The 23,557-nt window shown below is 35.8% G+C and overlaps 1 protein-coding gene across 10 annotated transcripts in view; it reads left to right on the top strand.

Moving 5' to 3' along the window:
• Positions 1-471: 471 nt before the first annotated feature.
• The window catches only part of LOC136036241 (uncharacterized), a gene marked incomplete at its 5' end in the record, with an annotated part of 165,865 nt that continues 142,779 nt past the window's right edge, over positions 472-23,557 (top strand). For all 10 annotated transcript variants that reach the window (XR_010619673.1, XR_010619672.1, XM_065718349.1 and 7 more), the window contains 4 exon segments: positions 472-543; positions 12,319-12,503; positions 16,931-17,095; positions 22,261-22,444. Coding sequence is in view for 8 of the 10 variants with exons in the window: in XM_065718349.1 (XP_065574421.1) it covers positions 472-543; positions 12,319-12,503; positions 16,931-17,095; positions 22,261-22,444 (606 nt within the window).

Raw genomic sequence — 23,557 nt, 5'->3', positions numbered from 1 at the left:
ATAAGCCAAGACTTATGAAAGAGTTGCGTTCTTCCTTTATTTTAACTCCTGTGTCGCTGAAGTGGAAAATCGGAATAGCAAGAAATTGCCTTAAAAAGCCTATATCAACAAATATTAGTTCTCAACTTTTGTCTACTGTTATCTATACTGTTAACTATATCTTGGTATCGTTTATTTCAAGACATTCGCTCAATTTCTTTTAGGCTACAGAACTAAAGAGCCCATGATCTTCATAAGAAAGAGACACAACTTTTGCCTTTTTTAGGAGTTATTTTTTCTTATTTTTTCCATAATTTGTAACTTATGGAGGGGTGTTCACGCTACCTCTGGAGGGTATTTTAGGCTCTGATGATTAAATGTGTAATATCTATTCTATATATTGCATTTGGATCTCAATTGTGTTTTAACGTCTTTTCCTAGACTAAACCTTTATTATCTTTGTAAATCTTAACCGTGGTGTCTGTATTCTAGACGAAACAAACCAGCAACTGACATCAGTTGTTACTTTGGAAATTGGAAATAATCAAGAGCAAGGAGGTTCAGGTAGGCTTTTTTTTTTTTTTAGCATACTCTAGCTCAGACAAGTTGATTTCTAACTTATTTTTTATCCTTGCTAAGTATTGTCTACATCTCGTTTTTTTGGAATTTCTTGTATATTATATGCTATTTATTTGATTTTAGAACGTTGTTGCACCCAGGCACGTACAGAGGAGTGAATCTTTGGGACCCTACCTCTCCCTCCATCAAATCTCGCCAATAATTTCAAAAAAAAATTCGTAAAATATGCCGGCTTAGTGTGAGTATCCGTTTTTCGTAATGTGCCCCATCTTCCTAAAGGCAGATGGGCATGGGTCAGACTCCACCTATTTCATCTCCACCAGCTTGCTAGTGTGAGACTACTTTACTAGCTTAAAATAAGTAGCAGAGAACCAAATATGTTATATAATTCTATCAAATTGGATCTTTCAAAGCAGATGCCCAGGGTTGAGTTAAGAATATCAACCCAGATACGCCAATACCTCCCGAGATTGAATACCTCCCCGGTGGCTAAAGGAAACATATAATGTCCCATCCCACTTGTCCTACAATTTCAGAAGTTTCTAGATACAGTACTGAAAATACCTTCAATATGTAAAAAGGCCTGCATATGTAGCCTACTACATATTAGATCTATGCTAAGTAGCGCATCATACAAAATTAAATAAAAAAAACAAGTTTTTTAACTGAAAGTAAAGAGCGATATTAAAACTTGAAATGAACAGAAATTAGATATGAAAGGGGCTGTTCCCTCCTCAACGCCCCGATCTTTACGCTAAAGTTTGACTCTTTCTCTCAAATCTACTTTTTCAAACAGGGAAAAAAATTAGCGTAAAGAGCGGGTAGTTGAGGAGGGAATAGCCCCTTTCATATATGGAGTAATTTCTGTTCGTTTCAAGTTTTAATATCGCTCCTTACTTTCAGTTAAAAAAAAACTTGTTTTTTATTTAATCTCTGAACGTTTTTGAATTAATGCATATTTTGATTTTGGCTCTCTGGCTAAATGGCTTTCTCATAATTTTGATCGGACGATTTTGAGAAAAAAGGAGCGAGGGAGTAGGCCTAGTTACCCTCCAATTTTTTTGGTTATTTAAAAAGGCAACCCATAAGTAATTAAAACGAAATTTGCATTTTTTTTTTTTTTTTGGCTAAATGGCTTTTTCATAAATTTAATCGAAAGATTTTGAGAAAGAAAAGAGCGGGGGAGGAGGCCTAGTTACCATCCAATTTTTTGGTTACTTAAAAAGGCAACTAGAACTATTAGTTTTTTACGAACGTTTTCATTAGTAAAAAAATATACGTAACTGACGAATTAATTTACGTAACTAACTTCTACATTCGTATGTATTTATTACATATTTGAGGGGGTGCATCCCCTCGTCAATGCATCGCTTTTTACACTAAAGCCTAAATTTTGTCCCAAACCCTTAATAATGACCCCTGAATCACAAAGGCCGTAGAACAAATAGCTGAAATTACTAAAAATACTCCAGCGTAAAGAGCAAGGTATTACGAGGAGGTAAACCCCTCATATACGTAATAATTTCTGTTCGTTTTAAGTTTTAATGCTGCTCCTTACTTTCAGTTGAAAAAACTTTTTCATATTTATTTTTTCATTGTTCTTTAAAAAAATGCTAAGAAATCTCGCGCCCCCTTCATGGAAATTCTCTTATCCATGACAAACTCCTCCATGGAAAGTTCCCCTCGCATAACCCTTCCCCTCCTCCACCCAAAAAAATCCCCCTGAATGCGTCTGTACACTTCCCAATTACCATTAGTATGTGAATACACTGGTCAAAGTTTTTTAGCCCCTCCCACGGAGACTGTGGAGGAGTAAGTCGTCCCCAAAGAATACTCTGAATAAAATGGCTATCTCAGAATTTTGATCCGGTGACTTTTGGAAAAAATGAGCGTGGGATGGGGCCTAGGTGCCCTCCAATTTTGTTGATCACTTAAAAAGACACTAGAACTTTTAATTTTCGTTAGAATGAGTCCACTCACGACATTCTAGGACCACTGGGTAGATACGATCAACCCTGAAAAAAAAAGAAAACACGCATCCGTGATCTGTCTTGTGGCGAAAAAGGCAAAATTCCACATTTTTGTAGATAGGAGCTTGAAACTTCGAATGTAGAGTTCTCTGATACGCTGAGTCTGATAGTGTGATTTTCGTTAAGATTCTATGACTTTTAAGGGATGTTTTCCCCTATTTTTTAAAATAAGGCAAATTTTCTTAGGCTCTTAACTTTTGACGGGTAACTTTTGATAAGAACTCCTTTTTTTAGAGTTTCGGTTACTATTGAGCCGGGTCACTCCTTACTTCAGTTCGTTACCACGAACTGTTTGAAAAAAAAAACACTTTCGTCCGCCTTGATTAGCAGTGCCACCAGTAGCCTAAATCTAGTATCGGAGAAAGAGATATCTGAAGAAAAAAGTGTTTAGGGAGTTGTCTGGACAAGTGAATATTCAGGAAGGTGTTTACAACTTCTTAACTAAAAAACAGCAATGGCACCTGATCAACTTAGCAGAAAGTCATGCTTGCTAGAACGATAAACATTAATGTTGATTTCATTTTCAAGGTTATACACAGGGTCTCCGGTGGAAAGTTTTTTTTTCTAATGCTGATTGGTCTCAGGGAGAAAGTGACAATAGCACTATTTCTCAGGGCGAGTATGCCCTTTTGAGGGTGGAGATTTGGACTGCTGGGCGTAGACTCCAGAAAAAAAACACTTTTCTCAGAAAACTTATTTAGAAAAATATCCGCATCAACATTCAGGCATACGAGTAAAATTTTGAAATTAACTCTATAATATTCAGACTTCTTAAAGTATTAGTCAAATTTAGGTGGAGGAGTAAGATTTTCTTGAATATTGATAAACTTAAGTTTCCTTGAGCGATTCGTTAGTAGTTTATTTAAGGGTAGTTTACTCTATTTAATTAAATTATAAAATAAATTAAATTTAAATTAAATAAAAATGGAACAAAAACTATTGAATGAATGTTAAATGAAATGAATATGAAATAAATCAAATATTTAATATTAAATTTTGTAGGTTCAAGGAAATGAAATACTTCATTAAAAAACAATAAATATTTACTAATAAAGAATCTCGAAAAAATAATATAATGAAATTAAAAATAAATTTTTGTAATTTATTCCATAGTAATATATTCTGGAGTAAAATTTTCTCTAATTGGGAATTAAGGTTATTGGAAGTTCAGCAAGGTTGGGCCTTACAATTCAAAAAGTGGTGTAAGTTGTCATTATATCAATGGGACATTCATCAATATACTATACATAATTGAATACTCTGTATATTTCTTCAATGTGCTGGTGGTGAATCATCCTCTTTGGGGTTTCTGGGGCACCTTTGAAATTTTAAATGATACCGGGTTTAATGTGTTGCCGCAGAGAAGCAGAAAGTTTTAATTGTAAAAAGTATTATGACTCAAAAACTTTGTTTTTCATTGCCTCAAAATCGATATAAAAGTACCAATTGGGTTTTGCGGTCATTTTACTGGCTCATTATCTTAGGTGACAATGACGGGTAAATATTACAACGGGTAAAAATAGACAGGACTATTAGATTTCCATTTATAACAAATGTTCAGGGAATAATGTAGCTAGTTTAAGAAAAACACATCACAAAAATAAAGCAATGGATTCAGAGCACACTTTTTAGCACGGAATTGCTGAACACAATCTCTCTTTTTTTTTCTTTTTGTTGGTACAAATTTGGAATCCACATGACAAAAAGAGTAAGTTTTAGCAGATTCCATTTTGTAAACATATCTTTAAATATTAGAAGCATTTATGGTTTGAAATTATTACAAGAATAAGCAGTTAAAAAAACGTTTATCCCTCGCAGATCCTAAATATGAATATAAAGCCGTCCTCATTCGGTCACTAAAGTGAGGATGCGCTCCCCTCAGAACTCCTGTCATTATCTTTCCCCTATGGTACAATGACAGCAAAAACTTTGTTTCATTCATCCTTAGTTTCTTCTATATTTGATATGTCTGTGGTTAATGTAAATGTTTGTGGTAAAATTAGCTACAAAAAAAAACTTGCAATATATTGTTGCCTCTTGTAGATTCTGCACAAACAAACCTGAAGTACTCACTGCACTCCCACTTCACTTCCATTGAAGTCCTCACTTCGATCCCAGAAAGTGCATTATTTTTAAAAACGCCAATCCATGTTGAAAATTAAAGTAAATTATTCTGTTCGGGAGAGGAGGGGTGGGGGGAGAGGGTCTCGTGATTCCTTAACTCCATGGTGCCATATCAACAAAGCTAGATTTTAAGCTAGGCAATATGGCTTTTAATAAACAATCTTTTACTGCTTCTTGAAGAATGCTATGACAAAATGCCTTCTTCCTATCTTCCAATCTTCTTCCTATAGTACATGGAAATCGAAATAAATTTCGATCGCCAGTAATTGGTTTTTCATATGACATTTAATATGCTTTTCAAACTTTTAGTGGTAGTTTAAAATCCCCAAATCTTTCACCTGATCAAGGGCATAGTTCCACCTGCCATGTACTCTCCAATCCATATTACAAACAATATCAGCCCTGGGAGATGGAGTATTTTCCCTGAGGAGAGGGCTTTAAATAAATCTCAGTGAGAATTTCGAAAACAATGAAACGATGAATTTGAAGTAGAAGTAGAAATTGTTTATTCATGTTCTTTTGAAGTTGTTTGTCTTTCTTTTTCTTTTTGTTATGTTTTCTTGTTTTTTTTTTTCTTGTTGCATCGATCTGTAGGCTACAATAGATACAACACGATAGTTGTGATTTCAAGCTTTTATTTTTCTGTTTCTTGGAATTTCATTTTGCAGTTACACGGTTGTCAAATGAAATGCTGAAATTACACAGTTAATCAAGTATAATTTTCCTTCGTTTTGTCAAAAACAGGGAAATTTAATTTTAATTGGCGCAGTTCCAGAATTTAAATTCTATTGAAGGTCAAAAAGACTAAGAAATTTCTCTTACTGTTGGCTAGTTATTATCGCTTTCTTTTAGCAATTAAGTTTTAACTGTGCTTTGAAGTAAAGAGATTTTAAATCTTTTGATATTTTGATGTCAAAACATTTTGACTCAAAACATTTTTTTATCAAAAAAAACCTTTTTGATATCAAAACATTTGTTATGCTGTTGGTTGCGCAAGGAATGACATGGGACTTATTTCGGGAAAGCATAAACCTTGAAGTATCTTGAGAAAATGTACTTGTGCCTTGATTTATTTGCATAAATAATTTCTTAGGCCGCACACTATAATAAAATAATTAAAATAAAACCAAAATCTGCAAATAACGGGTAAAATTTTAATTTAGACAGTGTCTTATTAGACTCACTTTATAAACTAAAACTAAAGAAATATGATTTGATTCCACTTTATAGGGCTTTAGTGACAGAAAGGTTAAAATGGCTAGGCCACGCCCCAAGGATGATAGATTGTCGAAGATTGCAGATTTTTGACCACCCAATTGAGGCGAAAATAGGCCATTTGAGGCCCCATTTGGTCTTCCTCAAATGTGGTTTCTCAACAGGTTATAATAACAAGAGCTAAAAGCTCATATGGCACTTGTGACGAAGTCGGAAGAGCCAAGAGCTCATATGGCATAAGCTCTAGTAAAATTCTAAGAATCAATAGATTCTTAGAAGGAAAATCAGAGGCTTAATGCCGGTCGGGATTTAAGGTAAGAGCTCTGAGACACGAGGTTCTTCTAAATATCAAAATTCATTTAGATCCGATCACCCACTCGTAAGTTAAAAATACTTCATTTTTTCAATCTTTTTCTCTCTCTTCAGTCCCCCCCCCAGATGGTCGAATTGGGGAAAACGGCTTTATCAAGTCAATTTGTGCAGGTCCCTGACACGCCTACCAATTTTCATCGTCCTAGCACGTCCAGAAGCACCGAACCCATCAAAGCACTGGACCCCCCTAACTCCCCCAAAGAGAGCAGTTCCAGTCCGGTTACGTCAATCACGTATCTACGACATTTGCTTATTCTACCCACCAAGTTTCATCCCGATCTCTCCGCTCTAAGCGTTTTCCAAGATATCCGGTTTCCCCCTCCAACTCCCCCCCCCCCAATGTCACCAGGTCTGGTCGAGATTGAAAATAGGAGCTCTGAGACATGAGTTCCTTCTAAATCATCCATTCTTAAGTTAAAAATGCCTCAATTTTTCTAATTTTTCCGAATTAACACTCGCTCCAACTCTCCCAAAGAGAGTGAATTCAGTCCGGTTATGTCAATCATGTATCTAGGACTTGTGCTTATTCTTCCCACCAAGTTTCATCCTGATCTCTCCACTCTAAGTGTTTTCCAAGATTTCCGGTCTCCCTCCCAAATCCCCCCAATGACACTGGATCCGGTCGGGATTTAAAATAAGACATCTGAGTTACAAGGTGCTTCCAAATATGGAATTTCATTAAGATCTGATCACTATTTCGTAAGTTAAAAATACCTCATTTTTTTTAATTTTTCAGAATTAACCCTCCCCCCAACTTCACGAAGGAGAGCGAATCCGTTCTGGTTATTTCAGTAACGTATCTAGGGCTTGTGCTTTTTTTTCACCAAGTTTCATCCCGATCTCTCCACTCTAAGCGTTATCCAAGATTTTAGGTTTGCCCCTCCAACTCCCCCCCCAATGTCACCAGATCTGATCGGGATTTAAAATAAGAGCTCTGAGACACGAGTTCCTTCTAAATATCGAATTTCATTAAAATCCGGTCACCCTTTCTTAAGTTAAAAATACCTCGGTTTTTCTAATTTTTCCGAATTAACACCCCCTCCAACTCTCCCAAAGAGAGTGGATTCATTCCGGTTATGTCAATCATGTATCTAGGACTTGTGCTTATTTTTTCTAATTTTTCAGAATTAACCCTCCCCCCAACTTCCCGAAGGAGAGCGAATCCGTTCTGGTTATGTCAGTAACGTATCTAGGGCTTGTGCTTATTTTTCCCACCAAGTTTCATCCCGATCTCTCCACTCTAAGCGTTATCGAAGATTTTAGGTTTGCCCCTCCAACTCCCCCCCACCCAATGTCACCAGATCTGATCGGGATTTAAAATAAGAGCTCTGAGACACGAGTTCCTTCTAAATATCGAATTTCATTAAGATCCGGTCACCCTTTCTTAAGTTAAAAATACCTCGGTTTTTCAAATTTTTCCGAATTAACACCCCCTCCAACTCTTCCAAAGAGAGTGGATTCAGTCCGGTTATGTCAATCATGAATCTAGGACTTGTGCTTATTTTTCCCACCAAGTTTCATCCCGATCTCTCCACTCTAAGTGTTTTCCAATGCCACCGGATCCGGTCGGGATTTAAAATAACAGCTCTGAGACACGATATCTTTCTAAATATTAAATTTCAATAAGATCTGATCACCCGTTCGTAAGTTAAAAATACCTTATTTTTTCTAATTTTTCCATATTACCCGTCCCCCACTCCCCCCCCGGATAGTTGAATCGGGGAAACGACTATTTGTAATTTAATCTGGTCTGGTCTCTGATACGCCTGCCAAATTTCATCGTCCTAGCTTATCTGGAAGTGCCTACCGGGACCGACAGACCGACAGAATTTGCGATCGCTATATGTCACTTGCTGAATACCAAGTGCCATAAAAATAATTTAGAGAGAAAGGATGGACAGGAACTTGGAAATTCATGAAATGGGTAAAGAATGAAACTATGAATATATTGTGGCGGAGGAGGAGCGTGTGTAGATGTGCTAGTCTCAGGGGACTTGGTGCTGCAGTGAGCCGTTAGCATTACTAGTAGTAATATTTTTAATGAAATTCACTGCCTTAATTATAGAAGTACACTACTGCTACTACTACTGCTAGCAACTCGCTACAGCACAAAGTCGACTGAGGCTTATACAGGTGCATACGCTCCTCTTCCATCACAGTAAATTCAAAGCCTCCTTTTTTTACACAAGCCTAAGAAGTTCAAATTTCCCCTAAATCTTTTTACGACATCTTCCCACCCCATTTAGGGACAAACTGCTTTTCGTATGGTTCTAGATGGATGACCGACGAGGATGATTTTTGGCAATTTTTCATCCTTCATCCACATGATGGAACCGTATTTTTCATACAGCTTATTGTTTGAAATACGGTCAGTCAGACGGGTACCCAAACGGCCCAGATGGCGCTCTGTAGACAGTTTCTCTCAAAAATATCTAAGATAATACTCATCCGTCTTTCGGAGTGCCCATGCTTCAGAACTGTACTTGACCGATGTCATCACCGTAACTTCCAATATTCGAACCTCGGTTTGTAGACGTATCATCGTAAACTTCCAAATCTTTTTCTTCACTGCACCCGTCGTCTTTACTAATAATGCTACCTAGGTAAGTGAAGGTGTCCCCTTCATTGATCTTCTCGTTACCCAGTATCACCTCTTCATCTTCACTTACTCCCTAGTCTCAACGACTTAGTCTTCTTAATATTAATCTCCAAACCTATTCTTGCTACCTGAATTTTCAAAGCCTACTAAAATTCATTCAATTGCTACCATTTTTATCTACGACTCTCAAATCATCAGTATAATCTAAGACCAGGAGAGTTTCACTTCCCTATTTGATTCTGTGTTTTCCCATTGTCGTCCCTCTGCTCCTTAAGACAAAGTCAATCTAAATTATTCATATGAAGGGATATAAAACACATCCCTGGTTAACTCCTGATTTAATACGAAACCAGCTGTTTACCTCACTTCTTGCCTTAACCACTGTAGTGTCATTGTTCTCATAGCACTAATCACTTTAATGTATTTGTCAGCTATACCATACAAGGAGAAGGCCTTCGCTAAAGCTCTTTTTCGCTTAAGTGCTTGCCCAAAATCTATAAAATAGAAGACTAAAGGAGTCTGATGGTTCAGGCACTTCTCAATTAATAATCTAAGAGTGAAATTTTGATCGACGTGTCCTCTTCCCATCCTAGAACCACACTGTTCTTCTCTTAAAGCTTTATCTACAGCATTTCCAAGTCTAAAAGCATCATTATATTAAGTAATTTACTTCCTACGGAAACCAAGCTAATGCCTCTACGATAACTACACTTGCTCTTATCACCTTTCTTTTTGATGGATTTAATTGGACTTTTCCTAAAATTGCTAAGTACTTCTCCTTTTTCAAAAATTTTAAACATGATCTTTTGTAATTTATCTCTAACTTTACAACCACCATATTTAAAACACTCATTTACCGCACTATCAGAACCAGGAGCCTTATTTTTTTTTTTAATCCTTTTAGTATTGTCACTAATGCTCCCTCATGAAATCTACCTTCTTTCACTTCCAAGTGTCACAAACGTTCTCATTCTTTTCCATATATTTTCCTGTAACTTTAACTCAGTTAGCACCTTTTCAAAATGTTCTAACCACCTCTTTTTAACTCTTTCCTTATCAATAATTGTGGCCTCGTCTCCATCTTTAACTAGGACGAGTCCAGATTGACTGTTACCTCCCAATTTATTAACAAATCAGTACAATTTTTACTATTATTTCGTCTGGCTGGATCTTCCAGATTTTTATCTAATTTTATTTGTAGTCTACGTTTCAAACCCTCCTTGATTCTTATTTTAATGCTTTTCCCACCTTCCTCATGCTCCTCAAAGTTTCATATGATCTATTCATTTATCACTCAAGTATATCTTGTACAAGTCCCTCCTCGTCTCTACTAAATTTCAAAACATTTTCATTAATATTCCTAGCTGTGTTTCTAACTTTTCTACCCAAGACACCAAGGCTTTATAAGCCATTTTCCTAAACTTATTTCATCCGTATTCTACATTGTCGAAGTTTAGATTCTCCAGTTTAGTAGTAAACTTTTCCTGGAAAGTTCCTCTGAAATTTTCATCCTAGGATCTATCAATGTCATATTTTCCAAGAAGGTAGTTGCCCTTCCTAAATTTCTGCTTTAAATTAACCCTAGACACTACTAGATGGTAATTTTTACTTTTAACATCCATTACAACACTCTTTTATAGCCTATTATTGATCTAGCCAATTTTTGATTTACAATAACATAATCAAGAAGGTTAACCGTCTAACCATCACATGAACGCCATGTTAACTTACGGGCCATTTTATGTCCAAATATTGTATTGGTTAATGCTAGATTTTTGTGCCTACAAAATTGCAGCAGTTTGTAGCCATTGCTGTCTTCTTTCCCTACTCCAAATTTACTTAGGGTAGGATAACATCCATCCCTATTCTCACTCACCTGGGCATTAAAATCCCATATTAAAAATACCACTTTTATATCTGGGATCCTCTCTATTTGTTCCTATAGCTGTAAGTAAAATTCATTTCAGGAACTACTATCCCCATCTATTCATTCTACAGGGGCATCTACTACTATGACTGATACCCTGCACTTTTTAGTCGTAAAATGAGCAACTAACATTCTGCTATTAATACCATCTCAACTTAAACAAGACTTAGCAGCTTCCTTACTCATCATCATCAAGACCCCATACTTCCTGCCTATGCCCCCTGCTTCCTGCCTGATTTATGTTTCCTTCTCCTGGGATATAAGTTTCTGAAATTCTTAATAAGTATAGTTCGTAATGTGTGAATTTATCATTTAAAATGTCAATACGATAGTTGTTTTAACGTTGTAATATCCAAGTTGGAATTTTCATTTTATCAAAATTATTAAAATTATTGTGGCCTCAGGAAAATCAATGGTCCTAGAACCACTGCAGGACGGAGACTAACGCATTTTCCCAAGTCTACACGAAGCCCTTGAGCTGGCTTAGAAGCGGATAGCAAGAAATACCTGGGAACTTCAGTATGAATTGAGGCTTTCTGCAATCCTAGGTTAATCTTGGTCAAAACATGGTTTTCCACCCTTAACAGCAAAGCCCATAAAACCAAAGGAGACCTTCAAGAATTATGTATTCATGAGAATCCTGTGCAAATGCTATGTTGTCTGCTAAATTACAATTTCCTCGAGGGTGCCACTCCTTAAGGTCACACTGCAGCACTGTTTGCAGTCACAGTTCTGGTTGGACAACCTAGTGAAAGGTCCACCCTGACTCCACTATGAGGCTACGCGAGCAGGATATACCTTCGGGGATAGGAACGAAGAAAGAAGCTTATTAAGGAGTGGAGACCCCTACCCATCTTACAGCATTTCTTAAAAAAGAAAACAGGGTGAATATTTAAAATCCTTATATTTTGGTTAGAGAAGACACACCTTTCTCTTTACTGTTTACGTTTCTGCTTCAGAACCAAATGTGCTATTGGACTACTTACAGGGCTAAATGATCTTTTATTAGGAGAAAATAAAAGTAAAAAAGGAGAAATCGAGAAAATGAAAAAAAGGGTAAGAAACAGAAAAAAAATATTAAACTGACTAGAATAAAAAGAAACAAAGCAGGCGTCAATAAAAACAAAGAGTCAATGATTAAAGCTTGGAGTTAAAGAAATTCAACAATTAAAAAGGAAGTTTCGCAGTGGCATTTTATTCAATTGTTTTACTTTCTTCAATTTGTATTCTATTCTTTTTATTGGAATTGTTTTATTTGTTTGATGCCTATTTTGTGTTATGTTGGTGGTGTTTTATTAATTTAAATTTTTCATATTTTTATTTGGGGGGGGGGGATCTCTTATTTCGATGTATTTTTGGCCTTTTTTTTTGCACTGAAGACGGCCTTTTGGAGGTTTCACTTCAAAGTTTTTGCTATTTTTCTATTATTTTCGTTGGATTGTTACTTCTGGTCAGTTTGGTATCAGTATTTATTGAAACTTCCACATTTCCAGAACTGCAAAATCCAATAGGAGAGCCTTCTAAACGTGAAGTTGAGTTCAAAGTAGATCTTTGTCGTCCAGGTGGCCCCTCCTTACTGACAGAAAGATCCCGTCCTCTCTCAGAAGTCATTTTACAACATGAACAGGCCATTTTGGACGAAATGAAAGTAGTAGAAACTCCTAATAGTAAGCTTGAGGTAAAAGCTTTTTCACTTAGGTTTCATTCTTTATTTTCAATTTGTGGTGTTTTTGTTTATTTTTCATCCTTTATTTGATTGTTGCTCTTCATTTTAACTTTCATTCGTAGTCTTAATTTTCATCCTTCTTTTATTATCGTTCAGTAAAAATCAAGTTCAGAGGATTCTTGTTATCTTGAAAAGTAGTTGAGTTATGTGAGTGAAACTTTCAGGAATGGTTCCAGGACCAAAAGTATACCGTGGAAAGGCATTGCCAAGCTACTAAGTCAAGGAGCTTCACGCTTGGGGAGTAGGGGGTGCACTCCCCCCCCCCCAATGTTTTCATTCAGTCGGTAAAAAATTGTTCAATTTTTTTATTAGGGTAAATAAGCTAATGAAAATGTATAACAAACAATTTGTGAAAGAAACTGACCAACAGGTCGGTAAAATCCATCCCCCCCCAGGTATTCTAGTTATTGAAACCTATGACTATGTTTTCCCTTTTCTGATCTCTAGGGCTTAGAAGAATCCATGCATGACCAGTCTATGCATATTTGAATTTGAAAAAAAAAAAAATACACTTCAATTTTCGGTTTTTAATCTCTAATTCAACCAACCCAAAAAATTTCCGAGATGGTAAAAAAAAACACTGAATTGGAATTGTATCCTTTTATTCTTCATTTTAATTGTTCTTCTTCGGTTAGTTTTTAATTTTTAATTTAATCTATGCTCTTTATTTAACTTTAGCTTCTACCTTGATAGTTACTAAATACTTTGGACGTTAATATTGAAATTGTTATTTTGCTTCAAGTCATTCAGATTTTTTTTTTGTTCTTCTGAACGTCCTTGGTAACGTGAGAATAGCCCTTTCTAAAGATTCTTGATTTGTCCGTCGTTTTCCAGAAGGATCATGAATCGTCTTAAAAATGAACTAGGAAATAGGAAAACACAAACTGATATTTGATTTTAATGAAAGTTACGGTTATTGCAAGACATATAGTCATTTTTTTTCTATTAATATTTTCATAATTTTGAATAGCAGGTACCTTAATATTAACAAGCACAACGAATCATGATCCTTCTTAAAGGTTTACCTAGTTTCAAAGGCATTTGAAAATCTCGACATCTGTGTCTATACTTTACGCCATCTATCTTATAAATTCTCAGGTAGCTCTCAAATCTTTGTAATAATCTATCAATATCATACAAAAAAGAAAAACTGCATTGGAATTGTACAATCCCTATTGGCAGTACTGATCTTCGTTTCACGATCCTTCAGCCAGTAAATGCAATGGGGGGGAGAGGGCCAACAATCCTGTGCTTTCGCACCCCCTTCCTGTTTACTTTCCCCATATGTCTTCAGGTATCCACTTACAGCTGAGTCGACCAGCTAAGCATATAGAGTTACGCCACTGACCCCCGTTCAAATCAAATAACCAGATACACCAGAACTCGAGCCCTTGTCCTCTCGGACAAACGGTCTCATGTCTAGTGCGCTAACCAATCTCCTAAGACGGCTCCAGAAACTAAGTGTTAAGAAACTGAATACCTCGCAAATTGCACGCGGGGACCTTCAATCGTGAACCTTGGCCTTATCCACTATGCTTTCACAAATTACTATCAATATCATAGTAACGAATTATTTGCTATTACTTTCTTCCAAGGCAACAGATAAGAAAAAATTATAGTCAGTTTATGTTGCTATAAGTACACGACGGACAACAATGTTTTGCCCTTTTAACATAACCATTTGGAGACTAAATTTTGTTTGTTACAGGCCGAATGTAATTACAAATAAATAATTATCATTAATTGTATTGATCACTGGAGCATAACCTTAATTTGCAATCGATCGGTATTTATCTTCAAAAATAGGACTTAAATAATTAAACTAATTAATTTTCTAGATTAAAGCTAGTACATTATGCTAAGAGCAAGGGTGTGTCCAGGTTTTTTCTTCGGAGGGGAGGGACGCAAAATAAACTTGAAAAAACGCACCAAAATTTTTCTTACGTTTTTACGAGTCAGAAATTTTTTTGGACAGGGTATGTGGATTCAAGTCCATCCATTAACCCCCCCCCCCCCTGTAGTTATATCTAGCTATTCAGTATTTATTTCGTGTAATGGAGATTCTGTCGTTAAGACGTCATACGCAGTGGTCAAAGCTGTCTGCCTGGTTAGCCCTAGGCTCGACTACTACCACTTCAGTGGATCTCTTCAGGTGGCAGTAAAATGGATTTTAGTCGAATGAGCTATAATGAATTTTGGTGTTTTAGCTTTTACATTTGATTTTTTTACTTTTTTTCAAACGGATCTCTGAGTTGAAGCTTAAACATTTTTGGTTCGGTGAAGGTCAGAATAAAAATTAACTATGTGTGTAAAGTGGAAAAAGGATGGAAAAGGATGGGGGTTCAATGGGCTATAATGATCAACTGGCGTCTAGCACCCCCCCCCCCCCCCCCCCCCGCCCCCATTGTAATTCCTGGCTGAGGGGCCAAGAAACGGAGATTAGCGCCGAAGGTAGGGACTGTAAAGTCCCTACCGTATATATTAGATATAATTGCATACATTATATCGTTTATGTTAGATATATATATATATGTATTGGATTGTATATATTATATGTACTAACAGTACTACACCGGATACAAAGATTGATACTGTTCTTGTACTTTTTTTTAAATAAATGAATGGAGTGAGTTTTTGGAACATCTTGGCCTACGATACACTTTATGCATTCTTTGTATTGACATTTTCATCTAAAATAGGGAGAATATGAAACAAGGAAAGGTTCAACAACATAGTAACTTTTTCAGTAATTATGGAAATTGATAAAAAATAATATTGGCAATTTGATCATTTTGGCAGGTTCAATACAGATTTTAACTGCTTGATGCTAAGAAAGTTAATGAAGTTAATGACATGTGCATTTTTGAATATTTATTGGGCCAAATTTTTCTATTTTTTTTTCTAATGTTTGCTTTCTATTTTTAGGGCTGGATAAGATTCTTCTCTCGACGAAGTCCAAGTGTTTTTGTTCTTTTTTTTGTAATGCAACCCCTATTTTGGAATTGCATTTATATCGGCACATTCAAAAGTCAATGTAAAACCTATTACTCTGAAATATAAAAACTTTACTATAAAATAAAAAAAAAACGAAAATTAGAACGTAGTCAATTTAATGTCTGAGAGGCTCAATTGATTTTGATACCTATCGAAGAATATATATAAGACTTATGAAATAAACATGTGATGTTCCAAAGTTTCAGCCACTTCATTGTCTTATCGCATATTTTTTTTCTAGTTGATTGCGTTTTGTTTTGCTCTGGTCCCTTTTTTTCCTATAATGTATTACTCCACTTTTGTCTCGTTGTCTATAGTGGGTTAAAAATAGGTCATTTTCATTATTATACGCAAGACTATATTGTCTAAAAAAAAAAATAGGCATGAAATGCAATGAGGTTTTAAAAGAAATTTTTAAACATTTTATGTCCAACTGTTTCAAGTATTTCTATAAATGCTCAGAGTTGACATTTCTGTGACTTGATTGATTTGACATCTCAAAGTCTTTGTTGATTCTAAGATTTTTTATTTTTTTTTATTAGCCATCCTGACGAAAAAAAAACTTTGTTGATTCTAATATATTTTTTTTTGTATTAGCCATCTTGACGAAAAAAAACTTTGTTGATTCTAAGATAGTTTTTTTTTTGTATTAGCCATCCTGACGAAAAAAACTTTGTTGTTTCTAAGATAATTTTTTTTTGTATTAGCCTTCCTGAAGAAAAAAAACTTTGTTGATTCTAAAATAATTTTTGTTTTGTATTAGCCATCTTGATGAAAAAAAAACAAGCTGAAAAAGATGAACCGGTTTTTATCTATTAAGCAGCCATATACTTTATGTTTATATCTAAATTATTGATTAACTAAGCTCTCTGGACCGTCGAAATATCGGAAATAATTTATTGGCCCTTATCTTTCATCTTTGGAAGTCTTTGAGTCGATGGACAGCTTGTAGTTCAAAATACGTAGGCTACTTTACGATATTTACACATAAGTTGAAAAAAGAAACCAACTAACATAGGCCATATCGCACAATTGCGCTGTAATTTGCTACTATGGTATAACAATATCAAAGTCTTATGTAATTTTAATGTTTTAGATGTAATAGTAAAGCTCGTCTGGTAACAAGAGGGGTTGTTTAAGTATATAGCGACGGTCTATTACAAGTCTAAAACAGTGTTGAATCTATATCGATAAATAAATGAGATGATCAAAAGAGGTTAATGAACGTCACCACGATTATTCATGATCACCAGACAGCCACATTAAATGATGGCTGCTCTTCTAAATAGTTTTCCATTATTGCATCGTAAAAAAGAATCGATAAACAAATAAGACCCCCTAAATATGATTATGGAAATGCTTCTACTCACTTTTAAACTTTTTAGATCGAAAAGTCTTTGCCAATCAGTGATGCCATTAAGAGGCATGAAAAGGCTATAATCGAAGATCGGCACATATCAACAAGCAAAACGACGATCGAACTTGAGAAATCAGCCCCTGTACAAGAAGTGGTTAATCGACATAAAACAGCAATTGAAATGGATAGTAAGGTAAAACCACTAAACTTTTGATGCAAGACCATTTTCTATAAACTAGAGAAGCATCCTTTGAGAGATGGGAGAAGGGCCTTTGAACTTTGAACTTTGGACATTAAATTGCTTCAGTTAGTAAGTTCAGTAAAATTCAATGAACAAAATAACGATTGCTCAGTTAAGTGATTGATATACCTACATATTTGCAGATATTGGTCCTCAAAAGGTCCGCTACGGATTCCAAGTTTAGCACCGGGTTCATTTGAGACTCGAAAGCTAACCACTATAAAACGGTAATGTATAACAAGATAATTAGAGAACCTCTTTCTGACTATAAGGCTAATTTTGAGGGGGATGGGCTTCAAATGCTCTGCGATTCTAACCACTTTCCTGACATTTTAGTGTGTAGATAAGCAAAGCGCGACAAAAATAACTTTCATCAGCGATTGCATTTGGAGAGGGTGGTGGTCCTTAAGCAATCCGTTAGGGACTCTACGTTTAACCCGGGTTTATCTGGTACTCAAAGATTAACCAACATAAGACGGGTAAGGATACTAACGTAATTAAATAACCTCTTACTTGCTTTAAAGTTAATTCCTTCTAAACCAGGGGAGCAATTTTGGGGAAGGGTATCCACCTCATGCGCTCTGCAATTCCGACTAATAAAATTATCCGTATATTGATGAGCAAAAACAAACCAATAATAGCTAGTAAAACAACATGTGCCTGCAAATTCAGAAAGGGTGGTCATCAAGCTATCTGTTGAGGACTCCAAATTTAACACAAGATTCATCTGGGACACTAAGGTTAACTAATTATGCACGGCAATGGATAGTAAACTTAATTAATGATCAACTTTTCAGCTATATGGCTAATTAATTCTAAACCAAGGGAGTATTTTCATAAAGGGGGAAGCGGCTTTCACCCTTTAGTATAACAATCAACAAAACTTTATAACAATAGCCTTTGTTAGCGAGCGATGTATCCACTAACTTGAAAAGTGTTCTTCAATTGAAATCGGTCAAAAATAGGCCTATCCGAGACTTTAGTCAGTTTTTCGATTAACAAGTTTGTTTGTACGAATGTATGAATAAATTTGTTGCCCACTTTAAAGATAAAAATCGTAAGTGGAGTAATGAAAAAAATTTGGAAAAAAAACAAGTGAAATACTAAAGATAAACACAAATAAAGAAGAAAAACTATTAAAGAAAATCATAATAAAGGAAAATGTTAAGAGGGTTTTTCCTTAATAAACTATGCCACAATTTCTTAATTCTTTTCCGTATAGATAGATACTGATCAAAAATACCGTACTTTACACTTATCATGGAATCACTTTTCCAAGGGGGTAAACATAACAGAAACTTTAAACAACGGTAAAAATGTATTTTTATTTTTATCCGGTAGCAGAGGCTAAAAAGGAGAAAGAGCAAGAATATGAGGCATAACAAAGGAAAAATACAATTTTTTGCAAATATGGCCACTGCAGGAAATCTTCGAAGATGTAAGCATCCCATATTCCTTACGGACTTAACTCGTAAAAACATCAACCAATAAAAAACATGAAAATGATTTCAATTTTAAATTTTGGGGAATTTTAAGTCTCCCTCTTTTATTTGTTGGTTTTTAAGCTCATTTAATTACTATTTTGGCCAATAACCATGGTTTTTGTTTGTCCTTTAGTGTGATGTTCCTCTTCATTCATTCCTTTTGGGTTTATTGTATATTGCTGAAAATCGGTCTGAAATACCCGAAATTTTTCTTTAACCTGAAAATTTTCTCTAACATTGGTTTTATCCCTTTTTGTGCTGTTCACTTTTATTTTACGTTTCTAATTTGGTATGAGTGTTGTTCTTACCATAAGAGAAGGATGCACCAAGACCAAGTCTTAATATCCCCTTGCCCCTTTTTGATTGTTCATGAATATCATATAATATATTAATCCAAGCATAATTATAGGGGTAAGGGACAGGGCTATATGATAAACAGTGTGTTAAAAGATCATTATAATAACGATGTTTAAAATAACAGGGCTAGTAAAATAACCCGACTAGTAGACGTACAACTTAAAACCTTTAAAAAAGAATATGAAGTCCGGACGGTAGATTGTGTCTACGCAATAACGCTAAAGCGACGGTGCAGTACTTGTGCGAGCTCTGGGTTGATGTATCTAGTTGGACTTGGCATTATCTAAAGTTTTTCTAGAAAGTTTCTATTAGAAATTGTTTTGAATATAAATATTATATTTTTCTAGTGCATAGACAATCAAATTTTATTTGTTTTAAACATAGTTTTGCCAGTTTGGAAACGTGTTTTCCAAATCTGATTAGGATCGAACCCAAAAGAGTAATTACCTTTTCCAGGTGACTTGAAATCTAGCTGCCGAAGCGAAATCTAAAAAAGAATACAGGTATCACATTTATCAGAGCATCAAAGATAAACTTGTATTTATTTTAATTTATTATTTAACTTTTACTCTCATAATTGATTTTTTGTTTGTTTATTAATTCTGCCAATGGGAAAAACAGATTTGTCAGCTAAAATCCGAAACAGAAGCGAACCGAATATTTGGAATCATGCAGATAGTTCCTTTCTTAGATGACGTGAAATTTGGCTGCCCAAGTGAAATCCCACTCCTGTCAGAGCTTGAGTTTATTCAGATTTTTTTTTCACGAAATATTTTTTTTATGGCCCTTGGTATTAACCAAGTGACATATAGAAACCGTAAATTCTGTCGGTCTGTCGGTCCCGGTTTTGCTACTTTAGGCACTTCCAGGTAAGCTAGGACAATGAAATTTGGCAGGCGTATCAGGGACCGGACCAGCTTAAATTAGAAATAGTCGTTTTCCCGATTTGACCATCTGGGGGGAGGTGTAGGGGGCCCTTTAATTCGAAAAAATACAAAAATTGAAGTATTTTTTACTTACGAACGGTTGATCAGATCTTAATGAAATTTGATGTTTGGAAGGATATCGTGTTTCAGAGCTGTTATTTTAAATTCCGTCCGGATCTGGTGATAATGGGGGGGGGGAGTTAGGAGGGGAAACCTAAAGTCTTGGAAAACACTTAGAGTGGAGGGATCGGGATGAAACTTGGCGGAAAAAATAAGCACAAGTCCTAGATACATGATTGACATAACCGGAACGGATCTGCTCTCTTTGGGGTAGTGGGGGGGGGATAATTCTGAAAAATTAGAAAAAATGAGGCATTTTTAACTTGCGAACGGGTTATCGGATCTCAATGAAATTTGATATTAAGAAGGATATCGTGTCTCAGAGCTCTTATTTTAAATCCCGACCGGACCTGGTGACATTGGGGGGGAGTTGGGAGGGGAAAACCTAAAATCTTGGAAAACACTTAGAGTGGAGGGATCGGGATGAAACTTGGCGGGAAAAATATGCACAATTCTTAGATACATGATTGACATAACCGGAACGGATCCGCTCTCTTTGGGGTAATTGGAGAGGGGGGGGGGTAATTCTGAAAAATTAGAAAAAAATGAGGTATTTTTAACTTACGAATAGGTGATCGGATCTCAATGAAATTTGATATTTAGAAGGATATCGTGTCTCAGAGCTCTTATTTTAAATCTCGACCGGATCTGGTGACATTGGGAGGGAGTTGGAAGGGGGAAACCTAAAATCTTGGAAAACACTTGGAGTGGAGGGATCGGACTGAAACTTGGTGGGAAAAATAAGCACATGTCCTAAATACATGATTGACATAACCGGAACGGGTCCAATCTCTTTGGGGTAGTTGGGGGGGGGGGGTGTTAATTCTGAAAAATTAGAAAAAATGAGGTACTTTAAACTTACGAAAGGGTGATCGGATATCAATGAAATTTAATATTTAGAAGGATATCGTGTCTCAAAGCTCTTATTTTAAATCCCGAACGGATCTGGTGACATTGGGGGGAGTTTAGGGTGGGCGAACTTAAATCATGGAAAACGCTTAGATTGGAGGGATCGGGATGAAAATTGGTGGGAAAAATAAGCAGAAGTCTTAGATACGTGATTGACATATTCGGAACGGATCTGCTCTGTTCGGAGGAGTTGGGGGGGGGGGGGAGGTAATTCTGAAAATTAGAAAAAATGACATATTTTTAACTTACGAAGGAATGATCGGATCTTCATGAAACTTTATATTTAGAAGGACCTCGTAACTCAAATCTCCTATTTTAAATATCAAGTGCATCCAGCGTCATTGGAGGGGGGGGGGGCAGAAATCTTAGAAAATACTTAAAGAGGAGAGATCAGGATGAAACTGGATGAGAAGAATAAAAACCTATCTGAGGTACGTGACTGACATAACCGGACCGGATCTGCTCTCTTTGGTGGAGGTGGAGGGGGAGGGGTAATTTTGAAAATTGAGGTTCTTGTAACTTACGAAAGGGTGACCAGATCTTAATGGAATTTGATATTTAGAAGGATCTTGTGCTTTAAAGCTCTAATTTCAAATTCCGACCAGATCCTGTGACATTAGGGGGAGTGGAGTGGGAAACCGGAATCCTTGGAAAACGTAAAAATTGGAGTATTTTTATATTGCGAATTGGTGATCGGATCTTAATGAAATGGGATATTTAGAAGGAATTCATGTCTCAGAACTCTTATTTCAAATTCCGACCAGATCTTTTGACATTGGGGGGAGTTGGGGGGAGGGGAATCTTGGAAAACACTTGGAGTAGAGGAATCGGGATGAACTTGGTGGATAGAATAAGCAAATGTCCTTGATACGTGATTGACGTAACCGTACTGGATTCGCTCTCTTTGGGGGAGTTGGGGGGAGGGGCTCAGTGATTTGGCGAGTTTGGTGTTTCTGGACGTGCTAGGACGATGAAAATTGGTAGGCATGTCAGGGAGATGCACAAATTGACTTTATAAAGTCGTTTTCCTAGATTCGACCATCTGGGGGGCTAAAGGGAGATGAAAAATTAGAAAAAATTAGGTATTTATAACTTACGAGTGGGTGATCGTATCTTAATGAATTTTGATATTTAGAAGGACATCGAGACTCAGAGCTCTTATTTTAAATCCTGACCGGCATTAAGCCTGTGACTTTCTTTTAAATCAATCTATTGATTCTTAGAATTTTGTTAGAGCTCATACCATATGAGCTCTTGGCTCGTAGCTCTTCTTGCCTCGTCACAATTGCCATATGAGCTCTTAGCTCTTGTTCTCTTTTAGATTTTTGTGCCAAAAAGAAATGTTGAAGTAGATAAAATTCAAAGTATTCGTGAAATAATTGACATTCACAAGCAAAAACAAGAAGAAGAAATTCAAGTTGACCCCCGAGCGGAAATTCTTTCATCTCCTAGACCAAGAAGAAAACTTAGAGACACTTTTCTTAACGAGCCATCATCTCAACCTGGTAAGTTTTTAGTTATTTATCTTTGTATATATCTATAATTTATTTTTTGTTGATTAGTTTCAAAGTCCTTTGTGCTACATTAAAAAAAGAGACTTGCTGTTAGTTAAGATAATGTAGTGACAGTAAATGATATTACTTCCCAAGAGTATGTGTAAGATTGTGTTCGAAGAGGATATGTTAATAATCATAAAAACAGGGAAACCGTGATGGATTTCCAGACTCGAAGCCCCTCCCGAGAATCGAGAAATAGAATCGAAACATATTTCTAATTTCGTGACCCCCCCCCCCCCCAGATATCAATGGCAGATACAGAGAAGCAGCTTCAAATTAAGTCCTTGCAGGATAACACTATTATTTTACTTATAGTGATTTGTGTCATATATGGCATGTATTATGCAAAATATTTGGTGCTAATATTCAGCTTGATCTTTGTGTAATACTGAACACCATACTTCCGAGATTATATCCAATTTATCATTCACCTTATTGTCGAAGTACTTTACAGTCAGCTAAAAATGAGCAGTAATTTAGAAAAATTCCTTCACTGTTTTATTTCTTTATTTATATTTATTTTAATATATTAAAATATATATATTTTAGTTTAAAATATATATATTTTATTAAAAATATATATATATATTTTATTAGAATATATTTATCTACTAATTTAGTAAGATTTTAAGTTATTATTGGTAAGCTGGAGAGGCTTGGAATAGTGTTTACACTATGGAATAGTGTAAAATGTCATGTGATAGTGTTTTAGCGTCTCATATACTATGAAATAGTGCACAAAATTGTAGTACTCCCCCCCCCCAAAAAAAAGAATCTCCCCCCTCCCCCCTGAAAAACCCTGGATAGGGCCTTTGGCATTTATTACTTGTTTTATGTTGGATAAATAAAAAAAACAAGTTTTTTTTCAAATGAAAGTAAGGAGCAGCATTAAAACTTCAAACGAACAGAAATTACTCCGTATATGAAAGGGCCTTTTCATCCTCAACGCCCCGCTCTTTACGCTAAAGTTTGACTCTTTCTCTTAACTCTATTTTTAAAACGGTAAGAAGCTTTAGCGTAAAGAGCGGGGCGTTGAGGAGGAAAAGCCCATTTCATATTCAG

This window comes from Artemia franciscana, chromosome 15 (assembly GCF_032884065.1).
Source record: "Artemia franciscana chromosome 15, ASM3288406v1, whole genome shotgun sequence".
Classification (NCBI taxonomy): Eukaryota; Metazoa; Arthropoda; class Branchiopoda; order Anostraca; family Artemiidae; genus Artemia; species Artemia franciscana.
This window is presented reverse-complemented; position numbering and strand designations above follow the sequence as displayed.